The 15,587-nt window shown below is 44.0% G+C and overlaps 1 protein-coding gene and 1 long non-coding RNA gene across 7 annotated transcripts in view; one reads left to right on the plus strand and one right to left on the minus strand.

Moving 5' to 3' along the window:
• MCOLN2 (mucolipin TRP cation channel 2) overlaps positions 1 to 15,587 on the minus strand; it is a 63,408-nt gene that overhangs the window by 11,157 nt on the left and 36,664 nt on the right. For all 6 annotated transcript variants that reach the window (XM_069596171.1, XM_069596199.1, XM_069596190.1 and 3 more), the window contains 5 exons: positions 13,402 to 13,501; positions 6,909 to 7,021; positions 5,556 to 5,705; positions 4,060 to 4,161; positions 3,822 to 3,944 (listed from right to left, as the gene is read on the minus strand). In XM_069596171.1, the coding sequence (XP_069452272.1) occupies positions 3,822 to 3,944; positions 4,060 to 4,161; positions 5,556 to 5,705; positions 6,909 to 7,021; positions 13,402 to 13,501 (588 nt within the window). The remainder of the gene's footprint in view (positions 1 to 3,821; positions 3,945 to 4,059; positions 4,162 to 5,555; positions 5,706 to 6,908; positions 7,022 to 13,401; positions 13,502 to 15,587) is intronic.
• On the plus strand, positions 1,007 to 3,460 carry LOC138443666 (uncharacterized). The gene is made up of 2 exons (XR_011258235.1): positions 1,007 to 1,077; positions 2,141 to 3,460. It is a non-coding gene; the product is annotated as an uncharacterized lncRNA (long non-coding RNA).

Below are 15,587 nucleotides of genomic sequence, written 5' to 3' on the forward strand. Positions count from 1 at the left end.
TCTGATACCTTCTCTTTAGAGTTTTTTGTTTGTTTATTTAAACAGCGATTGAGCTTCTATACCCAAGCTAGCTGTGATTCTAGAAAATGCTCGCTATGGTGCCGTCCAGCTTTCAGGCAATACTTGAAGGTCTTCTGATTCAACAGATAGTGACTGACTGGCAGAACCTGACATTTTTGACCATTTGGATTGGTTTGGAGAGAGATATGCAGGGGGAGTAAACAATTCTAACTTTAGACTCAAAGAAGAAGTAATATGGAGCAGAAAAAACAGAAGTCCAGAACCAAAGTGAAGGTTTTCTCTAACTATTGAGCAGTGCATCCGCTGAATTAACTCAACTCTGTGTTTTCCAAATAGATCAGCTTGGTTAGGAATGGGAGATAGAAGCCATAAACAGACCTGCTGCACAGCCCCAGAGATATAGTTCTTATCTCTCTATTTCTCCAGGGGAGAAGTGACAGACTGGCGTTAACTAAGAGACATAAGTCAAGAGGGGAAACATCCGGTATGGCCACCGCCAGCTCCGGGTGACTATGGAACATCTGATGAATAGCCAGTCCAGGCTGAGGTGTGCTGCCGGGACAAAATGCCCACCAGATCTCAAAGACTCAGTGCCTAAAAAAGGCCTCAATGTTTTATATTGAACACAGGCTGAAGTCATATTTGAAATATATTGGATTAAATAAAAGGCATAATTAAAATCAATTTCATCCATTTCTCTAAAAAAATGTTTAACGTGGCTACTAGAAAAATTTTTAAAGTACAGACATGGCTCTCATTTGTAGCTCTCATATTTTCCTTGGATAGTGCTGATCCCCTGGACTCTTTGTAAGGACAGAGCTGAAGATATGAAAATACAGTTAAGACTCACAAAGCAAAAGAACACCATTTTTCACAAGGTAACCTTGACACATATTGAAAGAAATAAGAATGATGACTCGGCTTTCCTCTCATGGTTGATCCACTCTTGAGTCAGACTAAATGCTCTTTTGTAATGATTTGTTTTAGGTAATGCCAAGAAAAGAAAAGAAGAAAAGCCTTCAGCTTATTGGTCAAATGATGTGTACTCAGGTAAAGGTGAGCTGGGTGTGAATTCTGTCTTCGCCATTCACTAACTATTCAACCCCAGGAATCTAACATATTAAGATCCTTATTTTCTGTCAAAAGATAATAATATTTCCCACAGGGTTAATGGGAGGGCTAACAGAGCAAGGAAGGTAAAGAACCTGGGCACCTTATCTATTTAGCACATAGCACTTGAGAATGGTAGCTAGTTTGATAAAATTAAAGCAACATTTCTGAGCATCTTCCCGAACAATGATGGGATAGGGAAGATGTGTGCCTGATTCTTTGCAACCCCATGGACTGTAACCCGCCAGGCTCCTCTGTCCATGGGGATTCTCCAGGCAAGAATACTGGAGTGGGTTGCCATCATACCCTTCTCCAGGGGATCTTCCAGACCCAGGGGTCGACCCCACGTCTCTTAAGTCTCCTGCATTGGCAGGCGAGTTCTTTACCGCTAGTGCCACCAGGGAAGGTAGAGAACCATTAATGGCCACAGGACCACTGGATAAATTCACTGGACGTGGAAGAGCAGTATTTATTCCACATGGTGCAACACTGCCCTCTCGTGACAAAAATGTGGCAAAGCATTCGGACCACGAGGCAAGTAAGGAAGAAAAATGTTAATTTTCCTGGGCACTAAGACAATAAATTCTCCAGATCAGAGAGATCATATCAAAGAACAGTTTTTACTGATGAGTCACCTTTAAATCAGTGGCTAGAACTGGAAGAGCAGTAAGATGATCAAGATTTGCTAATAATCCAGAGATAGTCACTTTGTTCACTATACAGTTTCTCAAATAGGAAAATGACTATACAGTTTCGCAATTCTCTTTGGACAAATTAAATGTAATGCTTAAAGAGGAGAAAGTCTGGGTAGATTCCAAGTTACTAGAATTTATTTTAGTAGGAAAATACCAAAAGTTTGAGTTTTATGGATTGCTCAATTTCTGTGAAAAGTTTATAAACCAGATTTGATCATGGTTTTTTTAAATGCAACTATCTAGGTCAAAACTTAAAGCTGAGCTGTATACCAGTGTCAATACAATCCTTTACATCTTTACTTTTCTCCTTGTAGGACACCTAAGTCAAGATGACTGTACCCTAGGCTGTTGACAAAATTAAATGAAAGAGAAGAGAGAAACGCTTAGCATTGCCTCAAGCGTTAGCTGCTATTATTCTTATTTTTCTTGTTCCTATTGTCCCAATTGCCAAAGGCCCGTGGGGGAAAAAAAAAACTATAAGATTGCAATCATTGCTTTTACTTTTTTGGTTTGAAAACAAAGCCTACCAAATTTCATTTCCTGCTATATCTTTGAATCAAATTTATCATTTTAAAACAAGAACATCTAGAGAAGGAAATGGCAACCCACTCCAGTATTCTGGCCTGGGATATCCCATGGACAGAGGAGCCTGGTGGGCTACAGTCCATGGGGTCGCAAAGAGTTGACACAACTGAGCGAGCATCCAGTCATATTTAAGGGGAGGAAACAGTCTCAGGAAAGTTGAGATGCTTGCCAAAGGCCCCAGAGCTTTTGACAGCAGAGCCAGAACTATGGCTGAGGATTCCCAGATCCCGGGCTTCTTGATCCTGGCCTCTCTCACCAGCTATGCGTGTAGAAAACTAGAATCTAAAATATGCCCGAGAGCTTCCCTGCTGGCTCAGTGTTAAAGAATCCACCTGCCAATGCAAGAGATGTGAGTTCCATCCCTGGTCTGACAAGATCCCAGCGTGCATTGGAGCAGCTAAGCTCCTGGGCCACAGCTGCTGAGTCTGTGCTCTGGAGCCTGGGAGCTCCAACTCCTGAGCCCAGGTGCTGCAACAACTGAAGCCCGAGCATCCTGGACCCCGTGCTCGGCCACGAGAAGCCACCACAGTGAGAAGCCCACATGCCACAGCTAGAGAGAAGGCCCTGCTCACTGCAACTAGAGAGAAGCCCGCACAGCACTGAAGACCCTGCACAGCCACAAATAAATAAATGCTGTAAAAAGAAAAACAAGAACATCTGAACATAACTTTGTTGTCCCTGAAATGATGATACTGACTGCAGCCCAGTAATAGCTGAGAATTCAGATACTGAACTTTAATAAGGCAGTAAGATGACGCTGAAATCAAAGCCCCCTGCAAAGGCAAGATGCGTTATCTTTGCAATCATAACTAATGTGGTCATTCCAGGCAGTCTTTATCCTCCTCCATCCTCCTCAGTTAATCTGGATGAAAACTGTAACTCTTTGAGTTAGAAGGATTTTGAAATGCTTTTCCTTACTTAATTTTCATTTTTATTATAGTGATCTTATGTACAAACACTTCTTATGTGGTGTCCAGCTGGGTTCACATGTGACCCTTTAAGCCAGACCCAGACAACCATGAAATAAATGTGCTCTCCAGTTTCCTGCAGTTCTTGTTTCAATATCCTAAAGTCACTTCAACATCCAGGAAAGGGAAAGAAAAGGAAAACTAACCAACAAAACAATAAACAATAAAGATATGTGTTCACTGATGTCAAGCGTATGTGCTGGAGAGAAGTGGGATGAAGCTCAGTGCTAGAAACCCACCTTTTAAAAAAACTTTTTACTTATTTTTTTTTGGCCATGCTGTGCAGCACTGTGGGATCTTAGTTCCCTGACCAGGGATGCAACCCGAGCCCCCTGAATTGGAAGTGCGGAGTTGTAACCACTGGACTGCCAGGGAAGTCCCAAAACCTACTCTTAAGGGCCCCAGGTGCCTCGTGTGCAGGAGGAAGAATTGGGCTACATACCTTGTTGTGATACGGGCCTAAGACAATCCAGCCGCAGAAGGTGTAACCCAAATAGATCATACCAGCACATGCGCAGAAGCGAAGAACTTTTGGCAATGAGGCTTGCATTGTTAAAATGAGCACCTGAAAAAACACACACACACAAAATGGCAGAATGGGAGTTATTAAAAAGTAGCTAATAGATCCCGAAGAAATGGACCTGAATCCCAGTGGTGCTGCCCAGGGCCCACATCCTTACATTATATGCTTGGAAGTAACCCAAGTATCGGATGACGCCAACCCAGACAAAGAGTGTAGACGTTCCAAGCAAAATGCTGCACAGATTGTAGTTTGTGAGATTCTAGGAAATGAAAAAACAGACATATTAGTAAAATATTCTATTCCACTCAGCTCAGGAACCTCGCTTGAAACTGACTGGAAAAGAATGGTCTGCCTGCCTCTCTACAGTGATTCTAAGAGCTTTTAAATGGAAGAAGAAAATAATAAGAGTGCACAATTCCAAATGTGTTTCTCATTTCCTTTTAGGATTGCAATTTGTTGAACTAAATCTTTGTTCAAACGATACTCTGAACTAGAGACTGCATTTACCACTGACTTAGGCATTAAAGCACATAAACTGATGTTTGCTAAATATCAAACAATACTTTCCAGCTATTAACACTTTTAAATGAAAGCCCCAGCATGATCTGCTAACAGTTCCTGCTCTCAAGGACTTCCAGGGCTAACTGAAGAGACACACGCACAAACACAATTCTAATATAATGTGCCATGTGCAGTGAGAGGCACAAGCCGGACTTGTTCCATAGGGCTCCCATGGGCGTGACCCCAGAGTGGTGCCAGCCTGCTGGACAGGCTGGGAGAGCCTTGCAAGTCAGCAGAGGCTGAACCAGGGCCTCAGGCTGGGAGCCCACAAGACAGGCCAGAGAAAGTGAGGGCGGGAGAGGCAAGGAGACCTGGATGATGAGGACCCCGGAGACCACACTGAAAAAAGGGCACTTCATCACAAAGGGGCGTCTCTGAGGCAGAAAGGACTGTCACTGCAAGACAGACACCAGAAAGATGACTTTGACGACTGTGTGATGGGTCCAAGGGGTACAAGGCTGAACGCAAAGCAACAATGAGGAGACCGCTGTGGCGGGAGGAGGAGCCGCAACAATGAGAAGATCTAGACCAGACAGGAAGACGCCTGGAGGGAGTGGAGCAGTTGCCCTGGATGAGAGGGAGGTGTTAGAGGTCAGGAGAGAAGGCTGGTAAGATTTGCTAACTCAAGGCAGGGCATGGAGGGGAGGAGTCAAGACCTGTGAGACTAAATTAGCTAAGTTACCCAAGGGCCAACTAAGTTACCCAGAAGCACTCAAATAAAACCTCTATCCTTCAGAACCCCCATCAGTCATGGGTGAGCACCCCTGGCTCACAGTGTGATTGGATCAAGGGTCAGAGGCTGCTTTTTGCAACTTAAAAAAAATAAAGCCTGACCAAGCAATCAATCCTCTCACACTTCAATTCTTATTCTGAAGATGCTGCCAAGTTCCCGAGAGGACATTCATGGGGATATCACCTTCCACAGAACATCCACCTCCTCATTTTCTGCTCACAAAAAACCAGGTCAAAGGAGGCTTCAGTTTTATGGGTGTGAGAAAACAGAAAACGTGAGAATCACTGCATATCTTAAGAGTATGTGAGACCACCCAAAAGAATAGAAAGAACAAAAGATTTAAAATGGGTTGCCCTCACCTTGGCTTTAATTTCCATTTTTAACACGGATCCACTTATTGTCAGGAGGTCACTGATAATCACCAGGATATACCATTGGTTGATAAATTCCCTCTGGTCGGCATTACACACGTGTCGCTTGTACTTCTCCAGGAAGAACTTCAGGAATCTCTGCAGCAAAAAAAAAAAAAAAAAGAAGAAGAAGAAGAAGCATTTCTAACAAACTGCACTGGCCTCTAGAAGGAAAAAAGTGCAGAATAGAGCTCTTGCATGTCCGATGGCATGACGCTACCTTTTCCAAGGTGACGGATTCTTACTTGGAGGGTACAGATCACAGCCCACACCCTCCCCCGCCATCTAGCCCAGCTGGAGATGAGCACGCCAGTGACCTGAGTGACTCCAACACCCAATGCCGTGCTCTCCCTCCAACAGACTCTTGTTGAAATAGCTAACACAGAGTCCATTCCAAACGCTTTACATATTCTCAACACATTCAACCAGACAACAACCCTACGAACTAGGCACCATGGACCCTTCCTTCCAGAGGAAAGAATGGAGACACAGGGCAGCCAAGCCAGGACTTGAGTCCAGGCGGTCCAGCTCCTGGGTGTGGGCTCCCAGCGTGCCCCACTCTCGTGCAGAACCCAGCCCCTGACACTGGATCCAGAATATCAAGGGACTTGGGAGGGGGTGGGTAAGAGAACTGGGTATTTACACAATAAATTGACACAGGTCAAGAAGTAGAAAATAGAATGGAAACCGTTTTATTGCTCCACGTGTGGTATTCTGATGACTTCTTACTTCCACTGACCCTAGTCTGTGTTTATACACATGCCACACAGTGGGATAAAATTTGTGCTAGAGTATATGGTCACAAGAGTCCTAAGGGTAAAAAGGCAAAAGGAACCTCAGGGGAGAATTTAAAAACTATTTTTAAAAATAGGATAAAGTATTTTATGCATCATTATAACCCATTTACCATGCCTTCCTGTCAAAATGAACTCTGATCTGAAGACAAAAGATGAAACCCACACATGCTATTACCCTGTTCTTAAGATCACTCTTGAATTTAAAAGGGTCTCATTTATTCTAGAACCATTCAAAATCTTGAGAAGTTCACTGCTGTGCATCTGTGCTTATTAGCTCAAGTTGAAGCAGGATAATTGTCTAATTCTCCCTGACATGCCAGGAGCTTGGACTCACTCTCTACACCCCAGGTTGATTAATGCCCTGTTGGAGGACAATCACTCAAAGGAATTTAATTCAGTCAAGGCCCCAGGTAGGGCAGGATAACCCTTCGTCAAGGCCCCACTGTTTGGACAAGCTGAAGGCGGAGGTCTGGAAGGGAGGGAGAATATTCCAACACACATTTACCTTTCGTAACCTCAGCGCAAGAACAATGGATCTTGTGCACAGGATAAGAGATGCCAAGCAAATCACAATGACAAATGCATCAAACACCAGGACATACTGAGTGTTTTTCTGAACTGAGAAACAAAAACAGAATTCAGACGTCAAGCACACCTTACTCGGGAATAATTTCCAAACAAAATCGCACCTAGAAAATAAGATCAAATGATAAACGCTTCAACATCAGACACAAATTACACAGCGTTCATGCAGAGGCTCACAAACAAGGTAATCATTCCCCGGTGTCGAATTACACATTTAAAAACATATGTATTCTTAACAGATATACTAAAATGTATTTATAAATATTTACTGTAGAGTAGAATTCAATAGAAGGTGGTCCATTTGGACCGTATTCTAAAGAGGCAAAACTACTGACATACTCTTTTCTCTCACATAAAAATCAAAACCATAAGTTCTCCATTAATGAAGGAACAAACATTTTAAAGGGCTTCCCTAAGTTGTGAAGATCCCCTTGGAGGAGGGCATGGCAATCCACTTCAGTATTCTTGCTTGGAGAATCCCCATGGACAGAAGGCTACGGTCCATGAGGTCACAAAGAGTCAGACGTGACCGAGCAACCAGCTAAGCACAGCACAAACATTTTAAAATCCACCAAAAATCCCCATTTCTGCTTCTCAATCTTACTCTGCACTTTCCCAGCAAAGAGTGCCAATTCAATAAGCTCTTCTTAGGCGTGGGGAAAGCAACCACTTGGAATGAAAGTACAGAGAGTAGCAATCAGATCTGTGTCTCTTGTTTTGGAGTATAGTCGCTTTACAAAGTGTACAGCAAAGTGAACCAGCTGTGCATACGCATACTCCCTTTTTGTTTAAAGATTTCCTTCACATTTAGTCACCGCGGAGCATTGAGATTGGATCCCGGAACACACAGTAGCGCAGGGAATGACTAAAGGAAGCCCAAACTGTAAGCTTAGCTTCTCTCAGACTTCGCGGTGTTGTCCCAAATCCCCACGATGGCTCTCATCACTGGCAGCTTGCTGTTCTCTCCCAGCCCCCACCTCCTCCGCCCTGAGGCCACTCCAGTCTTCCTTCTTCCCTGCTCCTGCTAGGGGCTCGTGCGCACTCTCTCTCTCTCTCTCTCTCTTCCCCTCTCCCTCTCTCTCTCCGCAGGGACATTGCACCTCTGCCTGGAACAGCACCCTCCCCATCACTCAAGGGGATTATTCAGCCTTGAGTATTTTCCTCCTCAGAACAGAATCCCCTAAATTCTCATCCCTATTAACCCTTCCCTCCAAATCCTATCATAGCCCTGTCCACAGGTATATATACCTATAGCTTCATTTACTCCCCTTTGCTTGATGGTCACTGAACTTGTTGCATATTCAAAGACAGCACAGCAAGGCACACAGAGACAGTATAAAATGAAAAAGGACAATCTCTGGAGCCTGAGACCTGGCTCTGAATCTCGACTCTGCACTTGGAAGTTGTGGAGTCTTGGGGAAGTTGCCTCAGTTTCCTCATCCAAAACAATGGGTACAATGAAAAAAAAAAACCTATTTTATAGGGCTGTCATGAGGATTGAGTAAGTTCATATATGAAAGCACCTAGAACTGCCCCATACACATAATAACAGAGCAGTTACTATACCATTCGATGTTCATCTTCCCCACTACATGATTGGTTCTGGGAAGCAGGGACTGGATATATTTTGTTCAACACTACAAAGCCTGTGCTTAGCATAATGCTTCAGCATGCTTACAGATAAGTACAGTGACCCCAGCAGAACATAAGAAGACTACGATAATCTAAGTTGGAATTTGTGAAGGTTTGAGCAACGTCAGAGGCAGAGAAGACACAGAAGGATACGGCAGAAAGTAGAAAGAGATGAAAAAGAGAGATTCAGTGCGACTTAGGGAGTAAGGAAGGACTGACCAAGAATGACCTCTTTTCTGTCTTGGGTCCACTGGCTCAGTCTGGACATTCATGACAAGAGAGGACGACTTGGTGGCGACTGAAACTGGGGGTTTCAGCCAATCAGAGATGACAGACAGGAATGCAGACTAGGAAGGATGAGGGATGCGGGCAGCAGGGTGGCAACGTCTGGAAATTAGGAGAGGAGACACACTCAGGAACCACATGCAGAAAGGCCAGGGAAGCAGGAAGCAGGGCTGGGGACAGGCAACCTTCAGGAACATCGGAAGTCAGGGTGCTCCACAGAGACACCTCTGCCGAGAAGGCATTGAAGAGGACGACGGGAGTGTGTCCACAGATTTAGAGATAATAATGGCGTGAGCAATCTCGGCACATGTCTGAGAGCAGCTCCTCCAGTGGGTTACGTGTGTGGCCGGCTAGTAAATATCACTGAGCGAGTGGTCCAGCCTTGCTCAGCTTCGGGTGCCTTGGGTACCACTTGGGAGCATAGCTGTACCAGTTTCATGCACTGTTAGAAAATCAGGCAAACGATCCCTATCAAGTGCTTGTTAGTGCCTCACATGGAGCACTTACCTCCCTCTTTAGCATTTTCCACTTCACAAGTTTAAGTTATCTCAAGATCCTATCTAATAGGTAGGTAAGAACACAACCTGACCAAAATCCAAGACCACCATTTTTTTTTTTTTTTTTATCCATGAATAAGGCAGAGAGAATAGGAGCAGTTCTTGGAAAGATGGGGCTGAAATCTTTAAAAAATGCAAGCACAGCACCTAGTACCTTCTTTTCTGACCTATGACAATAAAATCTCTAAGACTGCTTGAGTGGGGCCTTATTTATAGTTAAGAAAACTGAGGCCTGGAACTAAGAAGATAAATCATCCCTCATAACAGAGACAAGTATTGTATTCTTAAAATTTGATTTACTGAGATTACTTTGACATGTTACAAAAAGTATTTTATAAACATCATGTGTGTGTTAGTAGCTTAGTCATGTCCAGCTCTTTGCAACCGCATGGACTGTAGCCCACCAGGCTCTTCTGTCCATGGAATTCTCCAGGCAAGAATACTGGAGTGAGTTTCTATTTCCTTCTCCAGGGGATCTATGGGGTCCCATAGATCCGGCCCATGGGGTCACAAAGAGTCAGACATGACTGAGCAACCAGCTAAGCACAGCACAAACATTTTAAAATCCACCAAAAATCCAGGTCTCCTGCATTGCAGTTCGATTCTTTACCATTTGAGCTACCAGGGAAGCCCAAACATCATAACTGCTTTCTTATTCTACTATGTTATTCCCACAAGAACAGTTCCCAAACCTGGGTTTGCAAAACTCTAGTCCAGAGAGTTGCTCTGGCAACCTGGTTAGGGAAATCCAACCCCACCACCCAGTCCTTCCAGGGTCCTGAGAAGTCCCCCACACACTACCATTCCCACCTGTGTGACCCTGACCAACGCTTCACACACTGCACCCCTTTCCCTGGGACACTCATTTACGTCACCTATTGACGGGGAGTCTCTGCACCCCTTTCCCCGGGACACTCATTTACATCACCTATCGACGGGGAGTCCTGTCTGTCAGTACACATCCCTTCCAGCTCCCAGGCTCAAATGGCTTCATTTACAAAATCAAGTTAACATGAAGGTTAGTCATGTAGTGGGAATGGGTATTAGAAGTCATAAAAGGCAACCTTGAGTTTGTATGTGAAAATGGCCATCCTCTCTCTCTCTCTCTCTCTCTCTTTTTTTTTTTTTTTTTGGATATCCTCTTTTATTTTACCTTGAGATAACAGTTAACGACAAAGCTAGAGAAGTGTCAAGGGAAGTGTATGGATGTGAATGAATCTCAGAGTGTTTTGCAAATAGCACAAGGACCCCCCAAGATGTCACCCTTGCCTTTGTCCCCCTCCCCAAAAACCAGGGCAATCAATCCACCAGACAGCTTCCTACACAGAAGGAAAATAAATCCATTTTCTAAGCTGTTTTCCAAACTTCAGCTTTCTAAGACTTGTCACATTATTTTAAATTTGCTCTCTCCTGGCCATGGAATCTGGTTTTATAGGGTGTAGCTTTGGAAGAAGAATATGTAAATATTTCTAGCTGTGAGATTGTGTTTCTCCCCACTGGCCACAAGAGAGAGCTAGAGCTCCTCTCTTCTGAGTAAAGGCTCGGAAAACTTCCCAGTGTGGTCAGGGTGCCGGCGAGGAGGAAGGAAACCCGGGTCTGGCAAACCTGTTTAACTCACTTATTTGGTCAAACGACTATTCCAAACCACATTTCCTATACGACAAGGGTTAGCTTTGTTCACATAAAATAGTTGCAGCCTACACTTGGACTTGGAAAATTCACATCTGATCTGTGCCTTTCTTCTGTACGGAGAATGCTGAGGCGTAGCAACCACTTTTTAACAGAAACTAAAAGTGTGTATTCTGATCAGAGGTTGAGCCAGCAAATGGAACTACAAAGCCAAAACTTCAGAATCATCAGCCCAGGTGGCATTAATGGTAAAGAACCCCCCGTCAATGCAGGAGACACAAGAGAGTGGGTTCGATCCCTCGGTGGGGAAGATCCCCCGGAGGAGGAAATGGTAACTCACTCCAGTATCCTCGCCTGGAAAAATTCCATGGACAGAGGAATGGTGGGCTACAGTCCATGGGATTGCAAAGAGTTAGACATGACTGAGCGCACGCGCGCGCACACACACACACACGTGCACACACATGTATTATATAGCTGAAAAGCCACAAAATTAGTCTAATTTAAAACTAATACAAAATAGCTTTTCTGGTAAGCGGCCTGAGGTGATCCCTAAAAATGGTGCACTATTCACTCGACCCAGAAAACCCCACAAAATCATGCAAATCTAGAGGTTCTAGACTCATTGGAAAAGACTCTGATGCTGGGAAAGATTGGGGGCAGTAGGAGAAAGGGATGACCGAGGATGAGATGGCTGGGTGGCATCACGGACTCGATGGACAGGAGTCTGAGTGAACTCTGGGAGATGGTGACGAACAGGGAGGCCTGGCATGCTGAGATTCATGGGGTCGCAAAGAGTCGGACACGACTGAGCGACTGAACTGAACTGAACTGAACTGAGAGGTTCAAATCTTCGTGTTCACTTTAAGAACACTTGTGAAACTGCCCAGGCCATAAAGGGTATGCATATCCGGAAAGGCACCAAGTACCTGAAGGATGTCACTTTGAAGAAGCAATGTGTGCCATTCCATCGCTACAATGGTGGAGTTGGTAGGTGTGCACGGGCCAAACAGTGGGGCTGGACGCAGGGTCAGTGGCCCAAAAAGAGTGCTGAATTTTTACTACACATGCTCAAAAATGCAGAGAGTAATGCTGAACTTAAGGGCTTAGATGTAGATTCTCTGGTCATTGAGCATATCCAAGTGAACAAAGCCCCCAAGATGCAGCGCCAGGACTTACAGAGCTCACAGTCGGATCAACCCCTACATGAGCTCTCCCTGCCATACTGAGATGATCCTTACTGAAAAAGAACAGACTGTTCCTAAACCAGAAGAGGAGGTTGCGCAGAAGAAAAAGAGATCTCAGAAGAAACTGAAGAAACAAAAACTTATGGCCTGGGAATAAATGCCGCAAAAAATAAATGCAAATTAAAGTTAAATAAATAAAACTAATTCAAAATAGTCAGGAATCACAAGTATTTTACATTTTATTTTGTTCTAAGATTTGGTCAAAGGCAGGTTCAGTTAAACAAAACTTGTAAATGAAAAAACACTGACCACCCATCGTTAACATCATCCAAACCCCTCAACGAGAAAGGGGTCTCAGGAGCCCACGTTAGCCTGTGGATCAAGGAGTGTTTTATGAGTAATGACTGAGTGACCGACCCAGGTTTGTACAGGCTGCTCTCTGGGCTCTGAAGGCCTCGGTCCTGCTCCACTGTCACAGGCTCAGGGCAAATCAGACCTTTTCCCAGAAGTGTTGCTCTCCTGTACGTCCTGCTCTGCCTGTCAAAATGAACCTTTGCTATTTTGACCACCATATCTTGTGCCTCCGCCACTTACTCTGATCCAGGACAACTAGAGATTCTCTAAGCGTGTCAGTGTCCCTCACGAAGGTGCTTCCTTTCTTTCCTGGGAGCGCTAGCAATGAGTGTCTGCCAGCTCTGGCTCTCAGTGCTCACTTTACATAGTTACTCATTTACTGCTCAGCATCCTGGAAAGTAAGCACTATTGTTACTTTCACTTTTCAGAGAAAGCCACTGAGACGTGGAGAGCCGAAGGAATTTGTCCAAGATCACAGGCACAGGAAATAGAAGCAAAACCCAAGCCCACGCAGTCAGGCTCTAGAAACTGCTCCTAAATACTGGGCAACACAGCCTCTCCTACGAGGTCTATAATCCACATTTGCTGAACTGAACAAAAATGCAAAGCTTCAGAATATGCTTGACAGAAGCAAACATTCAAAGTGTGGTTTTCTGGAGCTCTTTCTTCTTATTATCATCTAAGTAAACCCTTTATACACCCCAAATCCCCAAATGAAGTGTTAAAGATCATTCACAATCCACAATGGGCAAGCATGTAACATACTTACTAGATCCAGAGATTTTCAAGTCTTTACATTCCTCGATTTTGGCATCAATGTTAAAATAGATTTTGATTTTGCCACTGTGAGCTTTATTGTCAAAGATTATCTAGAGACACAAACAGATGAAGAGGTTACAACCCAGCAGAAAGTATGACACGTTAGATCAGTTCTGCTTAAAATATCAGTGGCATCCAAACAGTGCGCTGATCCAAAAAGAATCAGACCAATGAAAATGTCCTCATCACATGATTCCTTCACAACTTCCTATTATTAATGAAAAACTGTGGTCCAAAGCAGGGGTCCCCATCCTCCAGGATCTAATATTTGATGATCTGAGGTGGAGTTGATGTAATAATAATAGAAATAAAGTGCACAATAAATGTAATGCATTTGCTACTGCTGCTGCTGCTAAGTCGCTTCAGTCGTGTCCGACTCTGTGCGACCCCATAGACGGCAGCCCACCAAGCTCCCCCATCCCTGGGATTCTCCAGGCAAGAACACTGGAGTGGGTTGCCATTTCCTTCTCCAATGCATGAAAGTGAAAAGTGAAAGTGAAGTCGCTCAGTCGTGTCTGACCCCCAGCGAACCCATGGACTGCAGGCTTCCAGGCTCCTCCATCCATGGGATTTTCCAGGCAAGAGTACTGGAGTGGGGTACCATTGCCTTCTCCGGTAATGCACTTGAATCACCCCAAGACCATCCTTCCTGAGTGCTGCCTCCCCCAGTCTGTGAAAAAATTATTTTCCACGAAACTGGTCCCTGGTGCCAAAGATGCTGGTTCAAGGGGTGTATACATGAAATTCTACTAAATCTACATTCAGATTCAGAGAAACCCTAATGCAAAACAGCCAAATGGTCTGAGGAACGAAAACGAGAATTCACCACCAATTTCTGACAAGAGAACACAAAGATGTCACTTATTACCCTGAGTGGAATTTATAAGCATTTGCCTCAATATAGTTCTTTGGGTATGAGATTCTAGGCTTTTACTGTGCTAGAGATTATTTTTCTATTTGCTTCAAGCACTACATATAATGTTTTCAGGAGTCTTGCATACAGTCAGATGTGGCAAAGACTGCTCCAAGGTTATGGGTTGAATTTAAGATTTCCAAATGCCCTCAGTCTTCCACATTATATATCAAGCATTTAAAGTGTATAAGTGACATATACAGAGTATGCTAGGACTTAAGAGAAGCATGTTCAGGGCCTTCCTGGAGGGAATGAGGCTTTGAATGCCAGGACTAGTGAAGTTTAGTCCTAGCTCATAGGTATAGAAGTGAGGTTTGTATAGCTTAATTCCCTAACCTCTGGTTGGTCATAGAGATATTCTTGGATTACACTGAGAATATGTGGCACGCATGCGGTTTGTGCTCAAAGATGCCCACTTGTGGGTTCAATCATAGATTTGATCATGGGTTCAGTCATAGCTGAACCTACACGTTCAGCTCTCCAAGCTCTTCGCCTTGGATTTCATAATGAGTTTTGCAACAGGCAGGTCACCCCAGGAGATAAATTATGCTACTTTCTGATCCAGACATTCTTCCCTACTTACACATCATAATTTATAATTACTTTTATTTCTTTGTTGACCTGTTTTTCTATCTATCTTTCCCACTAGGGTATAAGCTTCCTGAGGGCCATGGTACCTCTAGAGCATGACAACCTGCCTGCTGCCTTGTAGGGACTCATAGAGCACTTAGCAATTGTTGTTAAATGAAGCACACTTCTGAACTGCTAAAACAGCAACAACACATAACAGCCAGTTTAGCATTCAGTTTTAGCCAACACTAACCATGAGAAAAGGAAGGGGGAGAGAGGGAGGGAGGAAGGGAAGAAAGAAGGTAGGAAGGAAGGATTCCATGGCACATGGCCACCCGTCCAAAAGTAAATGCTGCAGGAATTGATGCTTTGCAGACTTCAGGTCAAGGGGGCAGTTTCTGCCTTGAGATTTGAAAACATTTGCTACAACATTTGCAAAGACCTTTCTTTGAAAAAAGGAAAAACATTATAGACACTCAAAGCATTGGTCATAAACTAAAAAAAAAAAAAAAAAGTATTAGGAGAGTAGGAAGTCAAAGTCCACTTTGAAAACTCCTCTATTCAACACAGAAATCTAGTTTTAAAAAGTTGGAACAGGTTTGCCTCATTTTTAGGAGTCACAGCCTCTGGACCAATGATGCTATAGCATGGCA

Source organism: Ovis canadensis, chromosome 1 (genome assembly GCF_042477335.2).
Source record: "Ovis canadensis isolate MfBH-ARS-UI-01 breed Bighorn chromosome 1, ARS-UI_OviCan_v2, whole genome shotgun sequence".
In the NCBI taxonomy this organism is placed as follows: Eukaryota; Metazoa; Chordata; class Mammalia; order Artiodactyla; family Bovidae; genus Ovis; species Ovis canadensis.